Here is a 17,759-nt window from a genome sequence, read left to right on the forward strand (position 1 = left end):
TGTCCAGGACTACGAAGTTGCCACTCTTCACTGATGAACAGGCACTTATGGCACATTACAACAGCAGCAGCACAGTGGTGTGACAACTACAGTCCACCACAGCCTCGGATATATTACAGCTACTAACATAATTGCTTTACAAACTCATAACTAACAAATGCGAGGAATACTCATTAGTTAAGACATATGATGTAACCAATGGAAGTTCAAGCTCAACACCAACAACAGCTACAACAGTAAGCTCAACTGCAGTGTGTTGCATTACAGCGATAAAATGAGTAATCAGAAAATAATGAAAATCTGCCTGCAAATATAACAAGGTTGTATCTTTGAACTGTGCACAGTTAATTTTTCTCCAAATTACGGTCTGATTTTTGTGTGTCCTCAAAGTGGACACTCACAGAGAAGAGCTAGAAAAAGCATGGTTTCCCTTAAATATAAACATGTAGTTCACTTCAATTTCAACTAAGATGTAATATTCATACACTGAATAAAAGCAGACATTTCCCCAATTCTGGTAAGATATAACATATCAATGTTCGTAATGCAATGTGACCAGTATATGAGCTCAAAGTCAGGGGACAACCATCATTAAATGGATAATAGTCCCTGTCGTCCACCTGCCTATCACTCCTCCTGCTCCCACTCCAGTTCTGCACAAACCTTCTATCCCACCAACGCATGTACATAGTCCTTTACCCTTCTCTAATCTGAACTCCCCCCTCCCCTTTTCACCAGCAGGATTCAAGACCCACTTGATACACCCACCCAGAACTTCCAACTACATCACAGACTTATCCTGTCCTATCAAAAGCAGGGCCATGTGTGAAAGCAGTCTCGTGGTATACCAAATCTGCTGCTATTCTTGTGCAGCATTTTATACGGGCATGATCAGTGATCAGTTTTCCACTTGAATGAATGGCCATTGACAAACTGTGGCCAGGAACTTCCAGTGGTGGACAAGGTCCTGAGCATAAGATGTTCAACTTCAATAACTGCTTAGCTACCCTTGCCATCCTGATCCTCCCAGTGAACACAAGCTTTTCCAAGCTACAGGAATGGGAGCTGTCCTTGCAACATATCCTTCATTCTTGTTAACCTCCTGGCCTCAATCTCCACCAACCCCATGCCACACAACCACCTCCACCCTGCCCCAAGGGACCTCACTTCACTTATCCCACTCCCTCTTCCCCAGTCTCCCTCCCTCTCTTGTCACCCAGTTCCAATCCACTCCTCCACATCATAATCTGAGCTCCACAAATTCACCAGTGCCACCTCTCGTGACCTGTTCCTATCTCGTGTCCCTGTTGCCTTCCTCACAGCAATTACGCAGCCTTCCTCAACCCTCCCACTCTTCACCTCCTCACCCTTTCCTTCTCCCACCATTTCACCCCACATAATCTCTCATCCCAGTCAAGCCACAGAATTGCTATCCCATCATCATGGAGTATTCAGCCAGCACCATGTAACCGTATGGATGAGTATATGTGTACACTGGCTCAAAAACAGAGTTGTCTGAAAGATTTTTTAGTCTTGTTTCTTTGACTGTCAACGACTCAATAACGCTACTATTCTATGAGTTGTTAACAACAACAACAACAACAACAACAACAACACACGGAGGAGGTCACCATCTGCGGAGATCTGGGGTGCAAATTTCTCGACCTCCGCTATCGGGTGGAGAAATGTAGGGTCCCCCTGAATAGGTCAGGCGTGCTCTACATGCCGGAAGTGGCTACAAGGGTAGCGGAGTACGTGTGGAGGCCCGACAAGACGCCTGCTGAGACGCGGCAAGGTAGGAGCAGGCAAAATGCAACAGGGAATAACAATATTAATGTGCTAATAGTAAACTGCAGGAGCGTCTATAGAAAGGTCCCAGAAATGCTCTCTTTAATAAACAGTCACAACGCCCATATAGTACTAGGGACAGAAAGTTGGATGAAACCAGACGTGAACAGTAATGAAATCCTAAACTCAGATTGGAATGTATACCACAGAGACAGGATGGACAGTGAAGGGGGAGGCGTGCTTATAGCGATAAAAAGTGCAATAGTATCGAAGGAAATTGACGGAGATCCAAAATGTGAAATAATTTGGGTGAAGGTCACGGTTAAAGCAGGCTCAGACATGGTAATTGGATGTCTCTATAGGCCCCCTGGCTCAGCAGCTGCTGTGGCTAAGCACCTGAAGGATAATTTGGAAAATATTTCGAGTAGATTTCCCCACCATGTTATAGTTCTGGGTGGAGATTTTAATTTGCCGGATATAGACTGGGAGACTCAAACGTTCATAACGGGTGGCAGGGACAAAGAATCCAGTGAATTTTTTTTAAGTGCTTTATCTGAAAACTACCTTGAGCAGTTAAACAGAGAACCGACTCGTGGCGATAACATATTAGACCTTGTGGTGACAAACAGACCCGAACTATTTGAAACAGTTAACGGAGAACAGGGAATCAGCGATCATAAAGCGGTTACTGCATCGATGATTTCAGCCGTAAATAGAAATATTAAAAAAGGTAGGAAGATTTTTCTGTTTAGCAAAAGTGACAAAAAGCAGATTTCAGAGTACCTGACGGCTCAACACAAAAGTTTTGTAGATAGTGTTGAGGATCAGTGGACAAAGTTCAAAACCATCGTACAATATGCGTTAGATGAGTATGTGCCAAGCAAGATCGTAAGAGATGGAAAAGAGCCACCGTGGTACAACAACAGAGTTAGAAAACTGCTGCGGAAGCAAAGGGAACTTCACAGCAAACATAAACATAGCCAAAGCCTTGCAGACAAACAAAAATTACGTGAAGCCAAATGTAGTGTGAGGAGGGCTATGCGAGAGGTGTTCAATGAATTCGAAAGTAAAGTTCTATGTACTGACTTAGCAGAAAATCCTAAGAAATTTTGGTCTTATGTCAAAGCGGTAGGTGGATCAAAACAAAATGTCTAGACACTCTGCGACCAAAATGGTACTGAAACAGAGGATGACAGACTAAAGGCCGAAATACTAAATGTCTTTTTCCAAAGCTGTCTCGCAGAGGAAGACTGCACTGTAGTTCCTTCTCTAGATTGTCGCACAGATGACAAAATGGTAGATATCGAAATAGACGACAGAGGGATAGAGAAACAATTAAAATCGCTCAAAAGAGGAAAGGCTGCTGGACCTGATGGGATACCAGTTCGATTTTACACAGAGTACGCGAAGGAACTTGCCCCCCTTCTTGCAGAGGTGTACCGTAGGTCTCTAGAAGAGCGTAGCATTCCAAAGGATTGGAAATGGGCACAGGTCATCCCCGTTTTCAAGAAGGGACGTCGAACAGATGTGCAGAACTATAGACCTATATCTCTAACTTCGATCAGTTGTAGAATTCGGAACACGTATTATGTTCGAGAATAATGACTTTTCTGGAGACAAGAAATCTACTCTGTAGGAATCAGCATGGGTTTCGAAAAAGACGGTCGTGAGAAACCCAGCTGGCGCTATTCGTCCACAAGACTCAGAGGGCCATAGACACGGGTTCGCAGGTAGATGCCGTGTTTCTTGACTTCCGCAAGGCGTTCGATACAGTTCCCCACAGTCGTTTAATAAACAAAGTACGAGCATATGGACTATCAGACCAATTGTGTGATTGGATTGAAGAGTTCCTAGATAACAGAACGCAGTATGTCATTCTCAATGGAGAGAAGTTTTCCGAAGTAAGAGTGATTACAGGTGTGCCGCAAGAGAGTGTCATAGGACCGTTGCTATTCACTATATACATAAATGACCTTGTGGATGACATCGGAAGTTCACTGAGGCTTTTTGCAGATGATGCTGTGGTGTATCGAGAGGTTGTAACAATGGAAAATTGTAAATGCAGGAGGATCTGCAGCGAATTGACGCATGGTGCAGGGAATGGCAATTGAATCTCAATGTAGACAAGTGTAATGTGCTGCAAATACATAGAAAGATAGATCCCTTATCATTTAGCTACAATATAGCAGGTCAGAAACTGGAAGCAGTTAATTCCATAAATTATCTGGGAGTACGCATTAGGAGTGATTTAAAATGGAATGATCATATAAAGTTGATCGTCGGTAAAGCAGATGCCAGACTGAGATTCATTGGAAGAATCCTAAGGAAATGCAATCCGAAAACAAAGGAAATAGGTTACAGTACACTTGTTCGCCCATTGCTTGAACACTGCTCACCGGTGTGGGATCCGTACCAGATGGGGTTGATAGAAGAGAGAGAGAAGATCCAACGGAGAGCAGCGCACTTCGTTACGGGATCATTTAGTAATCGCGAAAGTGTTACGGAGATGATAGATAAACTCCAGTGGAAGACTCTGCAGGAGACGCTCAGTAGCTTGGTACGGGCTTTTGTTAAAGTTTCGAGAACATACCTTCACCGAAGAGTCAAGCAGTATATTGCTCCCTCCTACGTATATCTCGCGAAGAGACCATGAGGATAAAATCAGAGAGATTAGAGCCCACATAGAAGCATACCAACAATCCTCCTTTCCACGAACAATACGAGACTGGAATAGAAGGGAGAACCGATAGAGGTACTCAGGGTACCCTCCGCCACACACCGTCAGGTGGCTTGCGGAGTATGGATGTAGATGTAGATGTACAGCATTTTTGGCCCTAATATAACACAATATTATAATCTGGTGCACCAACTGATCCATGCAGATTGACGGGGTATGATTATGTCCTCCTATGCCTTGTCTTGGGTTTACGTAGTGTAATTTCTTTGTTTCGTGGATTCCCTTAAAAATATTTTAGCAAGTGTCATTATTACAAACCCTTTGCCATGTACTGGTTCCCAAGATTTTAATTAAATTGAGAAGGTAAGGCAGATCACTGGGGACAAAATAATGAACATTTTCCCCATCACCACAACTTATATCACTAAGCTCTGTTAACTGGCAATGATATTTGCAGGATATGTTCATAAGATAGATACTGCCTATAGGAAAATTAAAGAGACCTTTGGAGAAAAGAGAACCCACTTGAATGAATATCAAGAGCTCACATGGAAAACCAGTTCCAAGCAAAGAAGGGAAAGCAAAAAAGTGGAAGAAGTACATATAGGGTATATACAAGGGCCATGTACTTGAGGGCAATATTATGGAAATGGAAGAGAACATAGGTGAAGATGAAATGGGAGATTTGATACTGCATGGAGTATTTGACAGAGCACTGAAAGACCTAAGCTGAAACAAGGTCCCGGGAGTAGACAACATTCCATTAGAACTACTGGTAGCCTTGGGAGAGCCAGCCCTGACAAAACTCTACCATCTAGTTACCCTCAGACTTCAAGAAGAATATAATAACTCCAATCCCAAAGAAAGCACGTGTTGCCAGATGTGAAAATTACTGAACTTTTGATTTGATTTGACTTTGACAGGGAAGCTTAAACAGCTTAGGTCTAACCCACCACTGCCCGCACCAAAACCGAGTTTATTGTGCTGTATTGCTCCCTGTATATCTAGTAAAGCCAACCAATGCCCTTACATAGTGCAAGGAGTCCCTTTACCAGTTTTTTGTTAAGACATAATTTCTTAAGGTCTAGTTGTCTTGAAGATTTTGTATCTTTTGCTCTCGAATGCTATGCATTTGAAGATTAGGTGTGATGCAGTTTCTTCACCCTCATCACAGATCCTACATTTATGGTCTTCTTCCATTATATCCATTGTGTGCAGGTGTTTTTTGAAATTCCTATGGCCGGTCATCAGTCCAGTCACAAGTTTGATCTCTTTCCTGTTCAATCCCAGGATTACAGAGCTTCTTTTAAAATATGGCTTGGGCACATTACCTTACCATTTTTTTGTTTACGAACCTTGGTCCAATATTCTACGTGCTGTCCTGAGCCTGTTCCTTAGTTCTAGTTTGATCATAGCCATGGTGATTGTAACGACAGGTTCCAGTCCAATAAATGGAGTCGTTGCCCCCATCCTGGCCAATCTGTCAGCTTGTTCATTGCCACAGATCCCTGGTGGCCAGAGACACACACTAGGTTTACCCTATTGCTTCCCCCTAACTCCACCAGAGCCCTGTGGCATTCTGCAACAATCTTAGATCTTGCTGAAGGAGCTGCCAGTGATTTCAGGACATTGTAGCACCTACACATATTCTCCTCCACACATGCCCTGATTGCAGCTTGGAATACAGAGGTCAGTTTTCCTAGAGAGATGATGCCCTCCAGTCTTGGATGAACCCCGTACACCCCTGCCCCAATGCCTTGGTCTGACTTTGACCCATCGGTGAACCAAACAATGTCCCCATAGGGTGTCTAACTGTTTTTTCCCACTGCTCCCTGCTTCCGATTATTATATTGTAAGGCTTGTTGCAGCAGTTGGGAGTTGTTATATAGTCGGTAGGCATTTCCCCAGCCATTCCTATGTTTATCTCACTCACTATGTTAGTGTGTGATTCTGGATATCCCAACGAGATCCAGTTTTATGTCTGTATGCCCCAGCTGCTGCCTCCATCTTGACCCAAAAGTGTAGTGGAGGCATACCGAACTATCAGTTTAATTAGTCACAGCTGCAAAACGCTGACACGAATTCTTTACAGACGAATGGAAAAACTGGTAAAAGCCGACCTTGGGGAAGATCAGTTTGGATTCCATAGAAATGATGGAACATGTGAGGCAATACTGAGCCTGCGACTTATCTTAGAGGATAGAGTAAGGAAAGGCAAACCTACGTTTCTAGCATTTGTAGACTCAGAGAAAGCTTTTGACAATGTTGACTGGAATACTCTCTTTCAAATTCTGAAGGTGGCAGGGGTAAAATACAGGAAACAAAAGGCTATTTACAATTTGTACAGAAACCAGATGGCAGTTATAAGAGTCGAGGGTTATGAAAGGGAAGCAGTCTTTGGGAAGGGAGTGAGACAGGGTTGTAGCCTTTCCCCGATGTTATTCAATCTGTATATTGAGCAAGCAGTGAAGGAAACAAAAGAAAAATTCGGAGTAGGAATTAAAATCCATGGAGAAGAAATAAAAACTTTGAGGTTTGCCGATGACATTGTAATTCTGTCAGAAACAGCAAAGGACCTGGAAGAGCAGTTGAACGGAATGGATAGTGTCTTGAAAGGCGGATATAGGATGAACATCAACAAAAGCAAAACGAGGATAATGGAATGTAGTCAAATTAAATCGGGTGATGCTGAGGGGATTAGATTAGGAAATGAGACACTTAAAGTAGTAAAGGAGTTTTGCTATTTAGGGAGTAAAATAACTGATGATGGTCGAAGTAGAGAGGATATAAAATGTAGACTGGCTATGGCAAGGGAAGTGCTTCTGAAGAAGAGAAATTTGTTAACATCAAGTATAGATTTAAGTGTCACGAAGTCTTTTCTGAAAGTATTTGTATGGAGTGTAGCCCTGTATGGAAGTGAAACATAGACTATAAACAGTGTAGACAAGAAGAGAATAGAAGCTTTTAAAATGTGGCGCTACAGAAGAATGCTGAAGATTAGATGGGTAGATCACATAACTAATGAGGAGGTACTGAAAAGAATTGGGGAGAAGAGGAATTTGCGGCACAACTTGACTAGAAAAAGTGATTGGTTTGTAGGACATATTCTGAGGGATCAAGGGATCACCAATTTAGTATTGGAGGGTAGCGTGGAGGCTAAAAATCCTAGAGGGAGATTAGGAGATGAATACACTAAGCACATTCAGAAGGATGTAGGGTGCAGTAGTTACCTGGAAATGAAGAAGCTTGCACAGGATAGAGTAGCATGGAGAGCTTCATCAAACCTGGACCGAAGACCACAACAACATATCTAAAATTGCTAACAGTTTACAACTAGTGTTTTATTGATTGGTTGTGTTAATCTTAGAATGAAAGCTCATTGTATATGTCATAGGTATGCTTTTGCATGTTGATAGCAGAACTGCTGGCCTCACATATTTGCTGAGAATCGAACAATGGCAATGAAGAATGTATCGTGAAACTACCTCACTGCTGACACTGAATAGCCAAAGAAACTGGTACACCTGCCTAATATTGTGTTATATGGCCCCCACAAGCCTGCAGAAGTGCCTCAGCACAACATGGCATGGACTCTACTAATGTCTGTAGTAGTGCTGGAGGCAACTGCACCATGAATCCTGCAATGCTGACCATAAATCTGTAAGAGTACGAGGGGGTGGAGATCTCTTCTGACCAGTAGGTTACAAGGCATGCAATTATGTTCATGTCTGGGGATTGGATTGTTTTTGGGGGAGGAGACCAGACAGTGAGGTCATCGGTCTCATCAGATTAAGGAAGGACGGGGAAGAAAGTCAGCCGTGCCCTTTCAAAGGAACCATTCCGGCATTTGCCTGGAGCGATTTACGGAAATCACGGAAAACCTAAATCAGGATGGCCGGGCGAGGGATTGCACCATAGTCCTCCCAAATGCGAGTCCAGTGTGATAGCCACTGTGCCACCTCACTTGGTCATGTCTGGGGAGTTTGGTGGTATGTGGAAAAATGTTCCTGGAGCCACTCTGCAGCAATTCTGGACATGTGGTGTGTCACATTGTCCTGCTCGAATTCCCCCAAATCCATCGGAATGCACAATGGACATGAATGGATGCAGGTGATCAGACAGGATGCTTCAGTACGTGTCACTTGTCAGAGTCGTATCTAGATATATCAGGAGTCCCGTATCACTCCAAATGCACACGCCCCACATCATTACAGAGCCTCCACCAGCTTGAACAGTCCCCTGCTGACACACAGGGTCCATGGATTCATGAGGTTGTCTCCATACCCACACATGTCCGTCCCCTTGATACAATTTGGGGCGAGATTCGTCCAACCAGGCAACACGTTTCCAGTCATCAACAGTCCAATGTTAGTGTAGACAGGCCCAGGCGAGGCGTAAAGCTTCGTGTCGTGCAGTCATCAAGGGTACATGAGTGAGCCTCCAGCTCTGAAAGCCCATATCGATGATGTTTCGTTGAATGGTTCTCACACTGACACTTTTTGATGGCCCAGCACTGAAATCTGCAGCAATCTGCGGAAAGTTTGCACTTCTGTCACGTTGAACGATTCTCTTCAGTTGTCGTTGGTCCCGCCCTGGCAGCATCTTTTTCCAGCCGCAGTAATGTCGGAGATTTAATGTTTTACTGGATTCCTGATATTCACAGTACACTTGTGAAATGATTGTACAGAGAAATCCCCACTTCATCGCTACCTCAGAGATGATGTGTCTCATCACCCGTGCGCTGATTATAACACTATGTTCAAACTCATCTAAACCTTGATAACCAGCCATTGTGGCAGCAGTAACTGATCTACCAACTGATCTACCAACTGCACCAGACACTTGTTGTCTTACATAGGCATTGCCGACCACAGCACCGTGACCTACTTACAGATCTATGTATTTGAACAAGCATACCTACACCAGTTACTTTGGCGCTTCAGTTTACAGTTCCAACTCAAGCTGACTCCGGCATGATTTTGCGTCCTTTCTCAATGGGTTTACTGAACAATTAACAAAAATAACTTTTTCGCTTCAACGCACCTCACTCCAGCAAATGGAAATTCCTCTTAATTTGATGGTGGGATTTCTTGTTAAGCATAATACACCTTTCAGGAGTAAAAATATTGGTCTTATGGGCAGCTATTGTGAGCCTGTTGTTTAGGCATACTTGCTGCATCACCAATGGGACCTCTGCTGCTTTTGCTTGCCGCTATGTCACAGAGTCTTCTTAGAAAACTTTCAAAAAATCATCTCTGTATGCAACAATGAAGTCTACGTCATCCTCCGCAATGTAGTGTCCGTAAGTAATGTAATATTACTGTAATATTCTGGCTGTGAGTATCAGCGATGATGTGCTGCCATAATTGAGATGACAATGCTCTTTACTGTGAAAAAGTAGCATCTCTTAGTGAATGTTGTAAGCTACTGGATGATATCAATGACATCTGGAACGTCCATCGTTACAGTCACTGCTTATTTCCTAGAGATGCTGCACACCGTGTGTCTAACCCTACTGAATGGAGTATAGATTTTTCTGCACCCAAACTTATTGCAGCATGTGAATCTCCCTGTGTGCCTACAAATGGTCCCTCCCTGGACTGCAGCTTGAGTATTCATGACATACAAGGGTCTGTGGCTCATCGCATCTGACGTTACCACCCCCCCCCCCTCCCCACACAAACAAACACACACACACACACTCACACACACACACTTTTTTTAAATAATTACTGTCTTTGATGTTCCGTGAATCTGGATCATTAAAAGCAGATGTTGAGGTCCTATCTGTGGATATGCATGATCTCCAAAGCTTCCTCTTCCATTTTCTCTGCAAAATGAAGTGCAACACTGTTGTCAAAATAGTCAACATGTATTTTATTTTGAAGATGAGTGTGACTGCCACAGTGCATATCAGCAACATCAGTGGGTATAAGCATGTGGCTGAGGTGCTTCACTGACTCTAGCTAACCCCAAATGGTCCTCCAGTCATCTCCCTGAATAACTGATGTAACTACAGGTGAGATAAATTTTTCATGTAGCAGTTTGCAATGGTTGTCCCCAGATGCTGAACTGTAACTGAGTATGTAGGCATTGTCCCCAAAGCACTTTGTAGCACCTATATCTATGAGAAGTAGGTTTATATTATGTAACTGTGTATCTGTGATTATGAAGTGTTTGTTCTTTGTTACTTAATGTCATTGATTTGTAACAAGAAATTTAAAGTTTGTAATGTATTTATGGAAAAACCAAATTATGTTTAAAATAATGAAATTTTATTATATATGTATGTTCATAAAGAAAACATTGTATATTAGAAGCTGGTTCATGCTTAGGACACTTGTATTGTATAACATAAAAGATGCAGGGAAGTCCCTCTGCAACGGAAGTGGCTTGGAGTGACGCAAAAGGTGGTTTTGGCGGTCGAACTGGGAGGCTCCTTGGTGGAAACCGTACACAATCAGTGGCTAGCCGTTGCATGGTACTTATCGAGGGTGCCTAGGGAGGCATTTAGAGGCTGTTTTGCAAGGAATTTTGCCTCAGATGTGAGTTTGGCTGTTGCATGGTACTTTCGGCAATAAGGAATGGCTCTAATACATTAAAAATCCGTCGCCAAGAAGAAATTGTAAAGAGCATTCAAACACCACGAGCCATGAGTACAGTTAGCCGCCACGTTGCTTACCACCACTACTTCACCACTGCTCCACCAATTTCATGCACACAGATATCTATTACAGCATGGACCAGTTAATTTGTGTGAGTGATTTAATAATAATCCAAGTGCTATAAACCTAGATCCGTATCTTTATCCTAATCATGAACCCACGCAGGATCCCCTCGTAAGTGTTCAAAAAACAGACTATCCTGTTTCAAACAAACTAGTAATTTATTTCTGTGCATTAAATATGCATAAATTCAGTGCCAGACTGTGTATATGTTGCTGTCTAAAATACCTGCTTCACAGGTGATGAAAAATGCACGTAAGTTATACTAATTTGAAACATAATTTAGTCTTGATTACTACCATAAACAATTTTTTTTTTTTAAGTTAATCGAGCTTAGTGTTGAGTAATTTGCTTTGAAAGATGAAAACAAACTGTTCCAAGTGGGGTTAAGAATTAAATTTAGTTGAATTGTATCTTACTACTGAAATAATCAAAGAGTTTGAGTAGTGATACAGTATCAGTTTATGGGCCCCCACCATATTATTCTCATATTAAAAAGATAATTGGAATATTATCGCTACTAAAGAAATCTGATATCTTTCTATAAATGGGAGTATAAACAGTGTAATTGTAGTATTATTTAATTTTATTTGTGGTATTTATATGTCAGTTAAGTCAGAAACATTTCCATGTCCAACTTTAGTTCAGTGCTTCCCGCAGTAACATCTCAGTACTGGGTCACATAAGCATTGTGACTGTAACTGTTATTATTATGAGTGAGGTACAATTTTGCTTTCTATGATTACTGGTTTGTGCACTAATAGTAACTACTGCTACCCACATCTTAGATTAGCCCTGTGTTCGTGTCTATCCAGTGTGCTATTCAAAAGGAGTCTTAATGAAAGTCACTACAACAATTAATTTTCAATTTTCAAATTAATGTGCCTAGTTAGGCTGGCGACCGGTCAATTTTTCATTTGTATATGAACTTTACTACTTTCATTATCCCCAAAGTAAAAGCCTACTTAGTTTTTCTATAAATTACCATACATTCAAAATTACTGTACGATACCCTTTATCCATTAGACAAACATGCGGTCAAAATTAAAAATCCTCCAGGACGGTTGCTGTTTGTGTCACAGCAAGCGAGTGTTACAACTTGCTCCATATTAACAACTCTTTCTTTGATTTTACTCTTTCACTGATTGTAACTCTTTAGTACTCACTCACTCACTCACTCACTCAAGACTGTAATTCTTTAGTACTCACTCACTCACTCAAGACTGTAATTCTTTAGTACTCACTCTGACTGTAATTCTTTAAAATTAGCTAATACTCTTATCTCCAGAGTAATCACTTAATTTTATAGAACATCCACAGAAGTATTTTTTCACCAAAATTCAGCAAAGTCATAAATATACAAGGGAGTGTTTACTGATTATTAAACCAAACTAATGGAGAGACTGACTGAAGGAAATAATGAACGAAAATGAAAACAATGTATAACAGTTATACTACCTCTTACCACCATAAAAATGAATGACAACAGCACAAAACTACCAGCTGTAGCAAATTAATTACCTGTACCAGAGCTGGTCAGAATGAAGAACTGCATAAAATTCTCCCTCAACTATACTTTGTGGAACTGAGCTACCACCAATTTCATTGTACCTCTCTTGGAGTTTGTCCATCATTTCATCAAGTGCTGCAAGGTTTTCATAAGCTTGTACCTGAAACACAACCGGAAAATTTTATTTTAGCTATTATAACTGGAATAAGATGTAGAAGGTGTTCAGAAATTCCCACTATTAGCTTCTATGACTTGCAGAGTGGAGCACATAATATTCTGAATAGGGGCAACATACAGTTTCCATGCTACAGCTGTTTGAAAACTTATTTGCTAGATAGGTATGCAACATAGTAGTCATGATGGAAGGTGATTACATTAGACTGGCCTCTGCCATTTGATGTCTACCCTATCTCTGACCTGGTTCAAGTCTCAGTCGCATGTCTGTGAGTGTTAGAGCAACATGGCACAGTAAATGTTTGCAGGTTACACCTACAGGATCTTTCTGAATGGCGAAGCTCACAGTTATGGAAGAGTTGCTCGTTGGCTTTATCAAGATCATTCTCCACAACATCCGATTCCATCACATATATTTTTCACCAAAATTATGTAATGGCTTCTACAAAGTGTATCTTCATCATCAGCAGGCATAGTTGTGGTGCTCCAAGGAAACGCCACACACCAAAACTGCAAGAGGCCGTACTGTATCATGTTGAAGAGAATATGTCAATGAGTACACAAGCAATTTCTATGGCTATTAATGAGTGAAACTGGAAAAAAAGTGTTATACTGGGTTACTCCAAATTAATTACCTGTACAGGTGGTTGTATAACAGACACGTTTTCAAATGGTTATAGCACAGAAACAGTGTATTTCCCAACAAGGGGTTCGAATTCAATATATTATATATTCACTCCCCTCTTTAAGTCCAAGAAGTTTGTAATGGGAATTTCTGAATATTCTTTATTTGTGAAGACACACACAATTTTAACGAGAATAAAGTAAGTACTTCCATCTGGATTATTCTGTATGACCACAACATCTGTTTCAGTAACAAACTTCAATCTTTACGGAATCTATTATATTTAACTGACTATACAACAATGTTTTATCCAAAAATTCATCATTCAGAAATAACAGTGACATCTTACATCCAAATATGAAACTGCTGTACATACTTTTACAATGTGTAATAACTTAACAGTAAATGTTAACATTATTAGTACCACTGTTACTTCTAAATTTATTTGCATTTTTTGTTGGTAAATTACCATTTGAATCTTACAACGATAATGGTCTTAAAAACTAACCAAAAATTTCAATTTTCTTTCACCTTCAAAGCTGTAAGGACAGTAGACTGTAATGATGAATAATGAACATGACAGCTTTGATGAGATACTGGGCTCAACAAAGTTAGGAAGGAAGATCAGGGTTTAACATCCAGTTGACATCATCATCAGGGGCAGAGCACAAGCTGAGGTTAGGTAAGTATGGGGTACAATATGGTAATGATCTTCATTTTATCGAATAGAAGTCATAACTGAATGCTCACACCAAGTATAAACAATGACAAAGTGTGAGAATTAAGGCACATACTGCACCAAGAAGTTTTTACCCCCACTGCCTTTCCAGGAACATCTCAGCATGGAAGTGCAGAAATAATATCAGTAAAAGGTATTGTTAACTTTTGGTTTACCCTATCAATTTGTTAAAGTGATGTGTTGCACCATGTCAATAGTACCAATGAATGACGATCGTCAATCACAAAAATATTTTCCATTGGTTTACCTGGTAAGGCTGCACATGCATATGGTTTGATGTGCATGTAATTAAGTGAGGGGGGACGCAATCTTTATACCAGATGGGCCAACACTGGCAATGGCTCAAGCGTTGCAGCACATGTTGGTTTGGTGGTTTCTCCTGGCAACCAACCCCGCCTTGGAGTTACACCATGCTCCACAAAAGACGGACATTTGTGACACTCAGAAATTAAATCACAAGACAAAAAGTAATAGTAGTTCGAGTTCTCTGCTATGATACATCAAATCTGATGTACTTAACACGTGGAATGTCAATTATTATATGGAGACACACACTGCACGACTTGTTTTCAATGTGTAATTGTTGGATGAATATATGCAGATACAAAGAAGTAGTTTGTTCTACCATTTGGTAGAATTTTGAAGATAAAGTACTTGTGTCCAATTTCCAGCTAAAGACCAATTGTATCGGACATGAAATCAGTGGAAAGAAAAGAGAGGGTGCAGGGGCACACTAAATGTACCACTTGCAAGTTTATTATATCAGACCAAATTATAACAATGTTTGAACCTGTGCACGTCTGCAAAGTGAAAATGTCTCAAATAAGGTAATTTATGCAGCGCGTACAACCCAAGTCCCTAAATATGCAACTTTAAATCTTCCTGCATAAAATGACAACAGTAACATTACATCAACTTCTACAATGGAGAGGCACACCATGTGAATGCCCAGTTTTCAGGGGTTCAATGGTAGTTGTGCAACATGCTGTTCCACTTGTCAGATTTATGATTTAGTGAACATGACTATGATTATTACATTAACATTTATATGCATGTACAAAATATTTTTCAAGTTGAATTGCGAGACAGGTGAAATTCCAGACTTCAGATTAATTAGAATGGTAAAGTCAAGATTTGGACTTATTCATTTTCACCTAATAATTTTCTAGAGGCGCAGCCTAGCATTTGTAGTAATGATTCTCTACAGGAAAGCTCATGTCTCTAATGTAGACTACTTGTTAAACAAATGTTATTAGTCAGAATTGCTGGCCAGTTATTGCCTTCAGGAGGCCAAATGTGTTGTACTGCCAACAGAAACATACAAAAGTATAACACTAGCCTAACTGTTAGAAACATTAGCTCTTTCCTTGAGGAGGAGGAGAGAAAGATCAAGAAAGAAGGGAACATCACCCAGACCCCAGATTGAGACCTGAGACCTCTCCCTCCCCCGGTTGTGAAAATGAGGAAAGACACACATCGAGATTTTTTATCTCTGTCTCCCACATCCTCATAACAGGGAACTGTTACTATCTATCAATAACCTGCAGGTAAAAGGTTCTCTCTGTACCACCACTGAATAGTACTGACAATTGAAACATACAAAAATCTTCATCCATAGTGAAACAATTGCTGATATTTATGAAACTAGAACAAGTACAATTACTGAAGCTATGATCACTGACATTCGACTTCCTCAAAGCACTAAGGCTCCTTAACTAGTATTTAGAAAACTTAAAATGCTCTTGGTGTCACATAGCTGTTAGCTTACTTTCACACGGTAGATTCTAATATCTGGGAGCAAAGTACTGTGTACTGATATCAAACAATTATTTAGTCTTGCTTACCATAAAGTTGCTGGGGTTTGAAGCCATTGTTACATGAATATCAAATACAGTATTGACTTTCGGTATTAATGGTGGTGGTATTCCAGGAGTGCGGACAACACCTGCAAGAATTCACACCAGAGTTACTGTTCTTTACCAAAATGTTAAAAGGCATAATTATAATTGAAAGACATTCAGATACTGCAAAATGAGATGAGAAAAAAAGTACTTTGGAAGAGGATTAATCCAACAGTTCTGAACACAAATGTTATATTAAAATTCTTATAACTTAAAGCTATTGTAGGAAGACAGTCCTTTTACAGACGATCATTTAACAAATAAAAATATTTCTTAAGCAATGTTGACTACAAGAGCTAGAAAGAGAAAAAGAAAGAGAGAGAGAGAGAGAGAGAGAGAGAGAGAGAGAGAGAGAAGAATTATAGACTACAGCAAGGAACAAATACTGGGTGGTTATTATTATTAAACTTTCCCTATTCAACACATCATAAAACTGAAAATAATTAACATTTAAGTGCAAAACTTGGTAGCAATAATGTCAAGGACATGGGGAAGCAAAATATTCAGAACCAATTAAATTGAAAAACTTTTAATGTTCGGCTACGGTACTACTAAATACTTGTACCATTACTGCTAAAAAAGGGGTTCAACATGGCATCCACCAGTGTCCCAAAGAGTCTGAAAGTGCAGGATTGCATTCTGCACAGCAGAACAAAGCATGTTTGTAGGTATACTAGCTACCTCTCTTGATATGCTGTGCTTCAGATCAGCACATGTGTGAATGTTCCCCTGGTAAACCCTGTCCTCCTGGTAGCTCCACAACCAGAAATCACAGGGAGTGAGATCAAGTGATCGTGGCAGCCGAGCATTTGGAAATGATCAACTGATAATTCAATCATTTCCAAATGTGTTTCAGAGAAGCAGGTAAATTCACGAGCGATGTGTGGTGGGGTCCCATCTTGCATGAAAACTGTTGAGTTCAAAGCGTCTCTCTCCTATAGGGTGGGCATGATATGCTAGCAAGGCATATCGCAGTAACGCTGGCCGGTCATGCTGCACGTCTTTGGTCTTTCAGCGCCAACCTGTAAAAAAAAAAAAAAAAAAAGGCGGGGGGGGGGGGGGGGGGGGGGTGACGCAGTGATGAATGTAGCCATGAAGCTACACCATACGGTGACATGTTCACCATACAGGAGAATTTCATGTACAGTGACTGAAGGTGAAGATCCTCACACTTGACAATTCAGCGTGTTCATCTCATCCGCCAAACAAAAATGAGCTTCATCTGTCCATAGCATGACCCAGGGCCAGCTCTTGTCAACTTGAGCCTTGTGATAAAGTGGAGAGCAAAGTCAACACTTCGTTGCACGTCCTGTGGAGCAAGCTGCTGTACAATATGGACCTGAAAATCGGGAATTACGCACAGTGTTGTCTGCCACAGCAACATCAATTTCATCAACCACCTGTGGTGGAACCGATCATTGGCCTCTTCCTGGAGCAACACCCAGTTCTTCAGATAACTCGAACTTCATCATGCTCTGCACAGCAGATGGAGAAAGAAGACCCTTCTGTAATCCTTTCAGATGGTGATATTCTCAAAGTGCAGCTGCAGCATTACTGTTGTTTTGATAATAGAGCTTTGCCTATAATGCCCTGCTCCTTTTGTCCACATCTGCCCCTGGA

At 40.9% G+C, this 17,759-nt stretch overlaps 1 protein-coding gene across 3 annotated transcripts in view; it reads right to left on the bottom strand.

Annotated features, from left to right (window-relative positions):
• The window catches only part of LOC126263227 (tudor domain-containing protein 7A-like), a 212,706-nt gene that overhangs the window by 19,595 nt on the left and 175,352 nt on the right, over nucleotides 1–17,759 (bottom strand). For all 3 annotated transcript variants that reach the window (XM_049960324.1, XM_049960313.1, XM_049960320.1), the window contains exons 17-18: nucleotides 16,083–16,183; nucleotides 12,712–12,860 (exon numbers count right to left, since the gene is read on the bottom strand). In XM_049960324.1, coding sequence (XP_049816281.1) covers nucleotides 12,712–12,860; nucleotides 16,083–16,183 — 250 coding nt within the window. The remainder of the gene's footprint in view (nucleotides 1–12,711; nucleotides 12,861–16,082; nucleotides 16,184–17,759) is intronic.

This window comes from Schistocerca nitens, chromosome 1 (genome assembly GCF_023898315.1).
Source record: "Schistocerca nitens isolate TAMUIC-IGC-003100 chromosome 1, iqSchNite1.1, whole genome shotgun sequence".
Taxonomy (NCBI): Eukaryota; Metazoa; Arthropoda; class Insecta; order Orthoptera; family Acrididae; genus Schistocerca; species Schistocerca nitens.